Source organism: Globicephala melas, chromosome 10, assembly GCF_963455315.2.
Source record: "Globicephala melas chromosome 10, mGloMel1.2, whole genome shotgun sequence".
NCBI classification, from domain to species: domain Eukaryota; kingdom Metazoa; phylum Chordata; class Mammalia; order Artiodactyla; family Delphinidae; genus Globicephala; species Globicephala melas.
The window spans coordinates 9,728,795-9,741,334 of record NC_083323.1 but is presented as its reverse complement, the minus strand read 5'-3'; the positions used below and the strand labels follow the sequence as shown (position 1 = coordinate 9,741,334).

General features: G+C 51.1%; 1 protein-coding gene across 1 annotated transcript; it reads left to right on the top strand.

Annotated features, from left to right (window-relative positions):
- The first annotated feature begins 1,062 nt into the window (after positions 1 to 1,062).
- On the top strand, positions 1,063 to 12,224 carry KDELR3 (KDEL endoplasmic reticulum protein retention receptor 3). The gene is made up of 5 exons (XM_030855968.2): positions 1,063 to 1,288; positions 5,488 to 5,588; positions 9,325 to 9,483; positions 10,335 to 10,587; positions 11,449 to 12,224. The coding sequence occupies exons 1-5, from the start codon at positions 1,198 to 1,200 to the stop codon at positions 11,487 to 11,489; spliced, it is 645 nt and encodes a 214-aa protein (XP_030711828.1). The 5' UTR covers positions 1,063 to 1,197; the 3' UTR covers positions 11,490 to 12,224.
- Positions 12,225 to 12,540: the final 316 nt, after the last annotated feature.

The window sequence follows — 12,540 nt, the reverse complement described above, 5'->3', positions numbered from 1 at the left end:
GAGATGAAGGTCCTGAGTGGGAGAAGGGGCTGCAGGGGTCAAAAGGGCGGTGGTGATAAGGGCCCTTAACACATGTGATCCACTACTACAGATGCAGAGACCAAGGCCCAGAGAGGGTGTCTGACCTGCTCAGGTCAGGCAGCCCTGACAGGACTCCTGCCCACAGTTGGTCCTTCACCCTTCACCCCTCCCAACTTGCTGGCCAACATTCCCCAGCCCTCTGGAGTCTCTTCTGGCCTGTGCTCCTGTTTAACATTTTGTCACACCAAGAAGGGGGAGGCACTAGGGAGGACCCTGGTTCTCCCTGAGAGACCTGACCTCTTCCATGCTCACAGTGATCCCGTTTTACAGATGAAAAAACTGAGGCCAAGAGAGAGGAAGTCTCCCAGCACCCAGGCTGGAACCAAGGTCAGCCTGACTTCCAACCAGAGAGTCTTTGGTTACCATTGTCCAACAGGTCAGGTCAGGGCAAGGCGGCTCTTCAAATTAACAGGTGAGAGGGTGGGGAACCCAGCTCCAGCTCTTCTTCCCACCGGAGGAGTTCCAACCCCAGGCTGATGATGACAGTAGCAGTGGGTCACCGTTTATGGGGGGCTTCCAACCTGCTGAGCTCATGCCAAGCAGTGGCACGCGGGACACCACTTCACCCCAGCACGGGTCTTCTTAGCCCTGTGTACAGATGAGGGAACCGCGGCAGAGAGAGGGACTCAGTGGCTTGCCCACGGTCACGTGCGGTAGGACCCCGGGTTCCGAGCAGAGGAGGCAGAGTCCCGGACTCCCGGCGGACCCTTCTCCGGGTATGGGGGGTGGGGCGGGCGGGACGTGGCAGGCACCTCGCAGACGCACAGCGGCCCCGGCGGCGGGTGGCGGGCCCAGGCCGCGGGAGGCTGGCCCAGGCCGGAAGCCCCCCAGCCCCCGGAGCCGCCCCGCCCCGGGAGCCGCGGCGCTGGGCTGGGCCGGGAGGCGGGATCTCGGGATCTCGGGCGGCGGCGCTTCCTGGCTCCCTGGCACGGCGGCAGGCTCGGCCACGTCACCGCCTCGCCAAGAGCGCGCTGGCGGAGCGGCTGCGCCCGGGCGGGAGCGCGGAGCTCGGGGGCGCGGGCAGGGGCGCGGGACCCAGAGGCCGGGGCCGGGGACGTGGCAGCCGCCTCGCCCGCCAGAAAGTTTCCCAGGAGTTGGCTGAGAGCGGGCCGGACCATGAACGTGTTTCGGATCCTGGGCGACCTGAGCCACCTCCTGGCCATGATCTTGCTACTGGGGAAGATCTGGCGCTCCAAGTGCTGCACGGGTGAGGGGCGCTCCGGGTGGGAGGTGGGGCCCCGGGGGCGGAGGGCCAGCCGCACGCCCCTGCTGCAGGGCTTACGGGGAGCCTCCTGAATGTCTGTTGAGGGTGGGCACTTCGGCTTGGGGGTGCTTGAAACTGTTTTTGCGTAGCTCAGCTTCCAAAGAAAACTTAAAATTGTACCATATCACAGAAAAGAGACCTGCGGAAGTTACGGAGGGAAGACGGGCTTGCGCCTCCATTGACCGACCCCCTCTCTCCCCTGCTTGGCATTGCCGCTGCTAGTTGGAAGAGGAGGGGGATAAGGAGGAGGTGACACTCCCTTTGCTGCCCAGGAGCAGCATCCCTTGGGGCCCATTGTTCTTTCTGCCCCCACCCAGGGTGGGGACCGGGGCGCGGGGGAGAAGGAGGTGCACACACAGGAAGCGGCTCCAGACCCTCAAGGTCTTCTCTTTTCCTGCCCCCACCACTCTCCCCTCCCCCTCCCGGACTTCCCCCCTCCCCCCAAGTTGGGCCCTCTTTCCTCCCCAGCCTGTGCCTCAGGCGGCTATGATGTGGCAGGAGGGGCACCAGCCAGGCCCAGGTGGGCATGGAGCCGCCCATGAGCAGAAGCCCAGGGAGGGAGGGAGGGGGTCCCCCTTTTGCCCAGCAGTCTGACCGCCCTGCTAGGGGGTTGGAGAAGTTTCAGGGCTGGACTGGTGGTGGCCAAACAGACCCCGTGTATTAAGAGGCTGCTGAGCTGCCTGCAGCCGTCTCTGTCCACTGGTGTCCTGGAGGCGCCTGCCCTGTGCTTGGCACTGGGGTGAGGGGATACAGAGACGTGCCCAGGCTCCTTGTGGGAGCCAAGGAGGCAGAGTGGACCCCTGAAGGCTTCATGGAGGGAGCAGCTCTGTGCTGGGTCCTGGAAGACAGGCAGGGTGTCACCCAGGAAGGGTGTGTTGTGTCACAGAGGGCAGGGCATGTCCCAGGAATGGTGAGCAGCCCAATTTCGGGGTGGTCTGGGAGGGAGATGAGTCCAGGGGGGTGGGTGGTCATATGTGAAAGGGCCTTGTCTGTCAAGTAGGGAGTTGGGACTGGGAGCCAAGGAAAGTTGTGGAGCAGGGGAGGGGCTCGGAGGGGACCCCGGAAGCTGTGTGGGGAGGCTGAGAGAGGAAGCAGAGAGCGTCGTGGAGGCTGCTGGCCCAGGGGGCTTGGTGGGGGGGAGAGGTGGGTGCTGGTGTGAGGGTCATTGCAGAGGGAGTGATTCCAGACCTGGAGGCCATTCGGGCTTGGGGTCTCCAGGGAAATAGGCACTCATGGGCCCTCAGGTTCCCACTCAGGGGAAGTGGGCCAGGAGCCCTGAGAGGGGCTCCAGTGAGAGGAGGAATCTGGGTTGGACCTGTCCCTGCCACTGGAGGGCCCTGGACGGGGTGGGCAGCCGTGACCAGGAGGGGGCTCTGTTCCCCATCCCACTCTGCCAGGCATTGTACCGGGCACCTGAGATATAACCAGGCAACAGGCAGAGATCCTGGCCTGGTGGAGCTGAATCTATCAGTGGGAGACTGCCAACCAGCTACAGTGGTAGCAACCGAGTAAACGATACGGTTTGTCAGGGAAGCGAAGTGCTATTGGAAAAGGAAAGGGCGGGTGAGCAGTGGGGCCTGTGTGTGTGCGGAGAGGAATCAGCACAGGCCTGGTTGAGAACGGAGTGGGTGAGGTTCCTGGATGGCAGCCCGTCAGCCCCGAGGAGCAGGGCCTGGTGTGACACCCCTGTGACCCAGCCCCGAAGGCAGGAGACTGGAGCTTCATCCTTGCTCTGCCACGGACTCACTGTGTAACCTTGGGCCTCAGTTTTCCCATCTGTCAAATGGCAGGAGGTCTGTACCTGGCCAGTGGGTTCCCTGAGGGACTCTGGCCAGGTACTGGCTCCTGTTCTCCTCTGTGTCCTGGGGTCTCCATGTGCAGCTTGCTTTGGTGGAAATTATTCACTGCTTTCAAAACAGTGTGAAAAAAACATTGTGCTCAAGACCTCCAGGGCTCCCAAAGAGCTAAGAAAATGTGAGTGAAGCCCAGGGGCCTGGCAGGCTGGGGATGGAAAGAGGGGAGGAGTGGGGAAAGGCCGAGTGAGGGGGTAGCCAAGCATCCCCCACTAGAGCCGCCTGGACCCTCCTGAATGGGGCTGAGGACCCCCCTGGCCAGACCTCAGTGAGGGCTCAGGGATATGGCATCACGAAAGGCATAGCTCCGAGCTGGATCAGTATTGCCTCCTGGACTCCGACCCCCTCCCCCAGGGGGCTCCTTCACCCACAGCCAGCCCCACTGCCAGACCCCCAGGGAGGCACTCGGGTCCTCACTGAATCCTATCTAGTCCTCACGTCAGTCCTGCCCCATTTTACAGTTGAGGCTCAGGGTTGCCATGCGGGTAGGAAAGCTGGCAGGTGGACCCAGCCCTCTCCAGGATATTAGGGGCTTCAGTGGTGTTCATCCTCAGTCGTTAGGATTGTCCCCTCTCCCCAAAATGTCTCTCACCAGAGGAATAATTAGAAAAGGCACAGATCAGGCGTACAAAGGAATCAAACCCTGAATCCGGTAATGTCACTTCTTGGTGTCAAACTCCCCAGTAGATCCATCATAGTTAGAATAAAATCCAGGGGTGAGGGGACAGAGGTGAGAGAGGCTCAAGGACGGCTCTTGGTTTTCTACCTTGAGCACAAAGGGGATGATGGTGGCAGAAGAAGGACAGAAGACAGGAGAAGGAGGGGGTTCAAGGGGAGATGGTGGATTTAGTCAGGCAGGAATATATAGGTCAGAGATCCAAGGAGAATCTGGAGCCAGAGGGTCCCTTGTGTGTCGGATGGGATGGCAAAGGGACAGAGGGAGAAGAGAGGTAGCCCTCTGAGGATTAGGTGTTGAGGACAGGAGTGGCCAGAGGCGGTGAGAAGCCGGTAGTGTGGACAGCCACAGAAACCTGGAGAAAGGTGTGGTTGGGATAGACGGAGTGCTCTTGAGGAGTTGGGTGGGTGAGATAGAGTTGACGTTTGGATGCAGTAACGTGGGCATCGGGGACCATGGGAGCGGTTTGGTGAAGTATCCAGACTGCTGTGGGCTTAATGGGGCAAGAGAAATGGGAGGCAGGGCAGCTGCTTGCTTTTACCCAGGAACCACCTCCACGATGTATCAAAAGTGGGCAAAAGTTGACTAAGGAGCATGATGGCTAAATGTAGCCTCGATTCCTGGATTAGATCCTGGAACAGAAACAGGGCATCAGTGGGAAAACGTGAAAAGTCTGGAGTTCAGTCAATAGTGCTATACCAATGTCAGTTTCTTAGTTTTGGCAAATGTTCCGTGATTGTGCACGGTGTTACCATTAGGGGAAGCTGGGTGAAGGGTAGGACTCTCTGTACTGTCTTTACAACTCTTCTGTAAATCTAAAATTGTTTCAAAATAAAAAGTTTAAAGAGACCAAAGCAGATGAGGAAATAGCATGGAAAGTACAAACCCAGTTTTGTCAACTTGATGCGTCCAAATGCGTCATATGTGTGCACATATGTGTTGTGTGTATGTGTGCGCCAACAAAGATCTGGAAGATCGCACACTCAGACTTTGGGATTCAGGTGATTGTTGCTTTTTAAATTACATCTCTATGTATTATCTGGGTTTTGTTTTACAATGAGTAAAAATAGTCATAACTTTTATAACTAGAGAAAAAGCTTTTTTAATCTTTAAAATTTGGAAAAATAAAATAGAATGCTCCCTTGGCCCTGTGCCTTCCTCCACCTGCTGTGGTCTCCCTGGTGAATCAGCACCTTGTAGAGTCGGTGAGTTGTTCTCCAAAAGATGGAGCCCTGGGGATTGTCAGTGGAACCCTGGGGGTAGAGCAAAGAGGAGGCTTGACACTTACCCCCTGCAAGCCTGACTCCCCCCATCCCCACGCCCTCCCCAGAGCAGGAACCAAGGCAGGCACGCACAGGGGCCCTGGGAACTTGGTGTTCATGTCTTGATTTGGAGACTGGGTGACAGATTACAGCCTAATGAGAGTAAAAGACTCAAGTGACCCAATGGGAAGGGGTGTTTCCTGGCCCTCTGAGGGTGACAGTGTCCTGGACAGGGTGTCATTATGAAGTGGACACTCTGGAGGCCTTTCCAACTCAGGCTTTGGGCTTCTCGAGTGTGTGTGAGCCTGGCCGTCTGTGTTCTTATTGTCTCCTGTCCCCATCCGGCTACAGGCATCTCTGGGAAGAGCCAGATCCTTTTCGCTCTCGTCTTCACCACCAGGTACCTGGACCTGTTCACCAACTTTATCTCCATCTACAACACAGTAATGAAGGTAAGGGGGATGGGCAGCCATGGTGGGGGGGCTGCCAAGCAACCCCCAGACGGTGAGACAGTATACTTGGGGACTCAGGCTGTGGAGCCAGGCAGACCTGCATTTGAATCCTGGCTTTGCTGTTAGCAGCTGTGGGACCTGGGCTTGGGCAAGTCTTCTGGCATCTGTGCACCTTGGTTTCCTCCTCTACAAAATGAAGAATAGGTGTACTTACCTCAGAGGATTTTGTTGTGAAAGTTAAACGAGGTAATAAATGTAAATACACAATAGCTGTCATATATTAAAAACGCAATCAAGGTTAGCTATTATAATGGTTAAAAAATAAGCAAAAATTCGGGGCTTCCCTGGTGGCGCAGTGGTTGAGAGTCCGCCTGCCGATGCAGGGGACACGGGTTCGTGCCCCGGGCCGGGAAGATCCCACATGTCGCGGAGCGGCTGGGCCTGTGGGCCATGGCCACTGGGCCTGCGTGTCCGGAGCCTGTGCTCCGCAACGGGAGAAGCCACAACAGTGAGAGGCCCGCATACCGCAAAAAGTCAAACGTGGTACCCTGAGCTTTCAGAGAACTTATTCGTCCATTTATCTGACAATTATTTATTGAGCACCTACTGTGAGCTAGGTACCTGAAGGAGATATATGCGGCGCCTATACTCACAGAACCTACATTCTAACCGGGGAGACAGATAATAAAACAAGTAAGAAAAACTGGTTAGGGATAAGGCTATGCAAATAAGTAAAATAGGACGATGTTTCCTTCAATTATAACGAAAGAAGTTTTAAAAACAGGGTTACATGATAGAGAACGACTAGGGAGCTATTTAGGGAGTGTCATCAGGAAGGGCCTCTCCAAAGAGGTGACGTGTAAGCTGAGATCTGAGTGACACAAGGATTAAGCTCAGAGGAGGAGCATTCTAAGCAGATGGAATAGCTGATGCAAAGACCCCCAAGACAGGAACAAGCTTGGTGTATTCAATGGACAGACAGAAGGCAGGCACGCTGGGAGCTCAGCAGGTGAGGGCTACCTGCTGGTGGTAGGGGTGCCGATAGAGGGCTGGGTGAGGGCAGATGATCCAGGTGAACAGTTTGGATTTGGTTTTGCCATGGGAAGCTGTTGCTTTGAAGCTTGGTCCTGTTTTATAGACGGAGAAACAGCATCTCTCAGCCCTGGGCCATAGCTGTGAGGTTTGGTTGGGATGAGACATTTTCTGAGATTTTAACCAACCATCCAACACAGTTTAGTGGAAGGAGCCCAGGTTTCAGAGTCAGTAAAGTGGGATGTAACGGTTTGGATGCTGGTAACAGAGACTTGAGTTATTTTAATAAGGTAAGGATTTATTTTTATCTCATTCATAACACAAAATCTGGAAGTGTGTAGTCTAGGGCCGGGATGGCATCTCCTTTTAACTTTCTGCTCTGCCAGCTTTAGTGCAACCAGCACTTGAGCTTGTTACCTGTGCAGTTGCTCAGAAGGGCCCTATGCTTGGTTTAATGCTTTGCTGTTGCCATTTTGAAATACTTATTTTTTAACAAGAAGCCCTGCAAATGATATAGCTAGTCCTGAATGTGATATCTATCCTCAGGTTTGCCTCAGAGTCACAAAATAGGTGCTAGAGCTCCTACCATCACATCACATTCAGGACGGGAAGGAGGAGGAAGGGGAGAAAGAGCAATAGGGTGCCTATCAGCCGGGTAAGCCCTTTTTAAAGAGCTTTCCAGGGACTTCCATCTACATGTCACTGACCATCCTTATGTGCAAAGGAGGCTGGGAAATTAGTTTTTAGTTGGGCACACTGTCTAATAGGAGTCCTGTTTTTAAGGAAAAAAGGCTACATGGGAGGAATCCTACCTATCTTGCAGGGCTATTGTGAAGATGACATGAGATAATCTGTGTAATGTACCTAGCACCCAGAAGATATTTAACTGAAAGTGAATTCTCTTTCTCTATATCAGGGATGTCCCTTTGGGATTCTGGGCATATTGTTCCTGGGATTGGTGGAATGGAGGATGCTGTTACTTGTGCACTGTTGAACTCAGTGTGAACTACAGTCTGAGGTCCTGAAATCGCTGTCTCCTTAAATCCAACACAGAAGTAGCAAACACCACCTGCTTAGTTTATTTCTCTGCCCAAGGGTCTGACTTGGGCAGTCCTGGCAGGACTAAACCCAGCCCTTGCCATGGCTGAATGAGGTCTCGGATCCTCAAAGAGGCCAGTTTCCGAATTTGTGAAATGAAGAAGTGATCTCCATTTCATTGATTCATTCACTCATTCCAGCATTTGTTTTGTGCTGGGCACTGAGTTAGATTCAGAGGTGGACAGGGCATGGACCCGCTTATGGAATCTCCTCTCCTAGGGGAGACAGACTGGTACACAGACATTTACAGAATATGTGCTCACAAGCAGCAATGAGTATTTTTTTTTTTTTTTTTTGCGGTACACGGGCCTCTCACTGCTGTGGCCTCTCCCGTTGCAGAGCACAGGCTCCGGACACGCAGGCTCAGCGGCCATGGCTTACGGGCCCAGCCGCCCCGCGGCATGTGGGATCTTCCCAGAACGGGGCATGAACCCGTGTCCCCTGCGTCGGCAGGCGGACTCTCAACCACTGCGCCACCAGGGAAGCCCAGCAATGAGTATTTTTATATGGGGGTATGGTGACACAGAGCATATGTGCCTCGTTCTGGTGAGAAAAGACTTTGAGGAAATAACCTGAGTTTTGAAGTGCAAACATTAGTTTTCTAGGCTAGTGTCCTGGACCAGCAGAGCAGTATCACATACGAACTTGCTAGAAACGCAAAATTCTCAGGCTCGCTCAAACCTACTAAATCAGAAACTCTGGGGGCAGGGGAAGGGGCAGCCATCTATATGATTTTGATGCACATTCAAGTTTGAGAGCCTCTGGCCTACGTTAGAGGCCAGATCATAAAACCATTATATGCTGGAGGACAGCTACTGTAGTTAGAAAAAGAGCACTTTTCTGAAGGATTGATGGTCAACTGATTCAAGTCTTTGTGGAAGAATGCTCTCAAGTCACTGATGCAGATCCAGGAAGTTGAGGCTTTAGAAGAGCCCTGGGGGCTTCCCTGGTGGCGCAGTGGTTAAGAATCCGCCTGCCAATGCAGGGGACACGGGTTCGAGCCCTGGTCCGGGAAGATCCCACATGCCGCGGAGCAACTAAGCCCGTGCACCACAACTACTTACCCTGTGCTCTAGAGCCCTCAAGCCACAACTCCTGAAGCCCGCACACCTAGAGCCTGTGCTCCGCAACAAGAGAAGCCACTGCAATTAGAGGCCCGCGCACCGCAACGAGGAGTAAGCCCCCACTCGCCACAATTAGAGAAAGCCCACGCGCAGCAACAAAGACCCAATGCAGCCAAAAATAAATAAATTTAAAATAAATAAATAAATAGCCATGGAATGCCACCAAGTCCCCCGACAAAGACCAATTCTGGTTTTTTTGGCCTAACATTCCACAGTGAGAGGACGCCTGGGCACCTTTGTCTTCATGGTAGCACTATCAGTCCCAGTTAGAAGCATGGAGTTACTTAACAAAAAGGTCATTAGCTTCAGATTCTAGGTTCATTGGCCCAAGAGAAATGTGCAAGCACACTTTTCCTTTTCCACCTTAAGGCAGAACACTAGCCCTTGGGTTTGGTAGGTTCCAACTCAGCGTGGCTTTGAAGCCCAGCAAATAGGTTGGGAAATGACTTTATCGATTCCCATGTGTCTCTCTCCCTTTTTAGGTGGTTTTTCTCCTCTGTGCCTATGTCACGGTGTACATGATCTATGGGAAATTCCGGAAGACATTTGACAGTGAGAATGACACATTCCGCCTGGAGTTTCTTCTGGTCCCAGTCATTGGCCTCTCCTTCCTTGAAAACTACAGTTTCACTCCTCTGGAGGTAAGGGAAGGGACCCAGACAGAGTACTAATTCCCAAAGGTAAACACACTCCCTAAAGTCCTTACCTCTGGACCCTTGGTAACATCTGGGCTACCTTTCTGCCACAACCATAGCCATTACTCTTGTATTGTTGTAAGTTTAGAAATTGCCAATAAGCTATCGACAGTGCTCCTCTTGAAAATGGGCACATCTAAATAGTCGTGTTCATAAACAAAGCAGGCATCACAGCACTACTTAAGACTAAGACCCTCTGGCCAACTGGTGATTAGTGGGTATTAGAGCACAGTCCAGACCCAGATTTCAGCTCCGGTCTGGCCTCTGACCCAAGAATCTTTGGGGCAACAAGCATCTGAGGAGATTCTGATGCTGGTGTTCATCGATTCCATTTTGAGAAACCACAGCCTCAATTAAATCAAGTTTGTATGACAGAATTCTGCAACAATTAAAAATTATGTTCTATAGCAACGTTCATGCTTGTGAAAAAGGCAGTACGCTTGAATCTCTTAAAAATATTTTTTATGTACAAAGGAAGGGGTGGAATGATACACTGATGAAAATAATTAAAAATTTCAAGAACATGATTCTGGGAGTTCCCTGGTGGACTAATGGTTAGGATTCTGGCTTTCACTGCCGTGGCCTGGGTTCAGCCCCCGGTTGGGGAACTGAGGTTCTGCAAGCCACACGGAGCGGCAAATAAATAAGACCTGAATAAATGGTGAACTAGTTCATCTTAAAAAAAATTCTCTTTTGCTTCACTGTATTCTCTCCAATAAACATTATTTTAGTAACTAAATTCTAAAGATGGCCCCTTCTTGACCAGCCTCCTCTGCCTACTTCTCTCTTTGGCTCAGATTCTCTGGACTTTCTCTATCTACCTGGAATCAGTGGCCATCCTGCCGCAGCTCTTCATGATCAGCAAGACTGGAGAGGCTGAGACCATTACTACTCATTACCTGTTCTTTCTTGGGCTATACCGGGCCCTCTACTTGGCTAACTGGATCAGGCGGTACCAGACTGAGAATTTCTATGACCAAATTGCAGTGGTGTCTGGGGTAGTACAAACCATCTTCTACTGTGACTTCTTCTACTTGTATGTGACCAAAGGTAGGTGCTGCGAGAACAGTGTTGCTGGCACTGTCTCAGCTACCAATCCATTCAATGTTCGAGGGGATATGGAAGTGAACAGAGGCAAGTCTGTGTGCCCCTCACGGTGCTTACATTCTAACATGGGAAGACAAATGTTTTCAGAAACTCTGTGCCGTGAAAAAATACAGACCAGTAGGATATTTTAGGTACTATGCAGTGTACAGGGAAGACGGCCATGAGGTAACATTTGACAAAATACTTGGGTTAGGAAAATATAGGACAAATACATTCCAGAGAGAACAGCTTACGTGTAAGCCCCAAGGCAGGAACCAGCTTGGTATGATAAAGGACAAAAAGGCTAGTAGTCAACTGTAAACCTAGATACGGCAGGTCAACCAAGATTAATCACCTAGGGCCTCAGTTAAGTCAGGGTAAGGCATTCACATTGCATTCTAACCACAAACGGCAGCAACTGGGGTCACGTGAAAACCAATCCACCAGCTGCTGTGTAGGGTAAAAAGCAGCCAAAGCAGGGAGATGTTCTGGAGCAGCTGGAATTGGCCAGGAGGTGGTCATCAGTGGAAAGAGACAGGGACATTTCTCGAGAGTGGAGCTGATAGGAACTGTCAGTGCACTGGGTGTGAGATGTGAAATAAAGAAATTGAGGACAACTGCTAGATTCATGGCCTGCCAAGAGGGAGTGGTGCCATCAGTGTCCAAGATGGGGTCAGTGAACCTGTAGTTAAACCTGCAGAGATGTTTCCCCTTGGCTTTAACATCTGAATACATACTGTGAAATAGGCATTAGATACTAAGATTATGCACAAAGTTATAAAGGCGTCCTTTCACGATAGATACTAATTTGTCATTTTCTTCTAGTCCTTAAAGGAAAGAAGTTAAGTCTTCCAATGCCAATTTGAAGGTCCTCAGAGATGTTCTACACCTTAACATGGACACGAAGCAAGCTATTTGAAGTGTTCTCCTGGTGACTTTTACATGACTGAGACCAAATGTTAAAACTGAAGTCAGAAAAATGCTTAGTGTGGAATTCAGCAAAGCGCTGATCATTCTATCTAGAAGACCTTCTCATCAGTATCTCCCTTAAATTATAGAGGTAATTAAAACTTGGGCCAATTACATAAGTATGGTACCCTCACAATGTCAACTGGACCATCATAAAAACCTTAGGTGTTTAACCCATGAATGGATCAAGTCAACTGTTGCTCTCTAAGGCCCTAATGTGAGACTCATGCTAAGGAACAGCCAATCCCAATCCGGAAATATACCCTGCTGTGTATAAGGCAAAAGCCCCAAATGAAGATCACAGACAGCCCTAAGTATCAGGAGTGTACTGTTGTGATTAATTTTCACTTTCCAGGTAGGAGACCATCAAGTTTAGGGAGTCAAGATACAGAGGTGATATGACAGGTGGGAAATGTTATGAGGAAACGAATACCCCAGGCTTTACCTACTAGGTACTGTCTTGTTGCTCCCAAATTTTCGCACTAAGAACAATTAATCCCACCCCCCCTTTCACATTTTTAGGTGCTAAGGTGTTAGTCAATCAACATGGTCTTGAAGCAAATAAAAACTCTTAAGAGACTGTCACTGGCCTGTAGTCAGAATTTTTTAAGCAATAAAAATCTCACACCTTATTGTCAAGTGTTTTATTTATACCTACAAAAGAAACAAGATGGTATCAAAAGGACAATTTACAAACTAAGAATAGTAACATAAGCTCTTAAGCTCTTAGCATCCTGTGCCTGAACATCATACATCTACAAATCTTTCAAGTCTTAACGCAACAGGAATGTGTTCAGAAACCAGCAAGGACATAAATAGAGAGCACTGATCCCAAGCAAAAGCCACCAACCTTTTAGATGAGAGAAGTCCACACAATGAATTGTTAGGGAGGGACTGGGGAGAAGCAGCCCCACAGCTTAATATAGAAATCCTTTCCCTAAATGAGTT

Bases quoted from the DNA above. Each gene is read 5' to 3' on its own strand.
- KDELR3 (XM_030855968.2), top strand. From the start codon at position 1,198: ATGAACGTGTTTCGGATCCTGGGCGACCTGAGCCACCTCCTGGCCATG. The intron at 1,289-5,487 runs GTGAGGGGCGCT...ATCCGGCTACAG, and splicing joins GCGCTCCAAGTGCTGCACGG to GCATCTCTGGGAAGAGCCAG. The intron at 5,589-9,324 runs GTAAGGGGGATG...CTCCCTTTTTAG, and splicing joins TCTACAACACAGTAATGAAG to GTGGTTTTTCTCCTCTGTGC.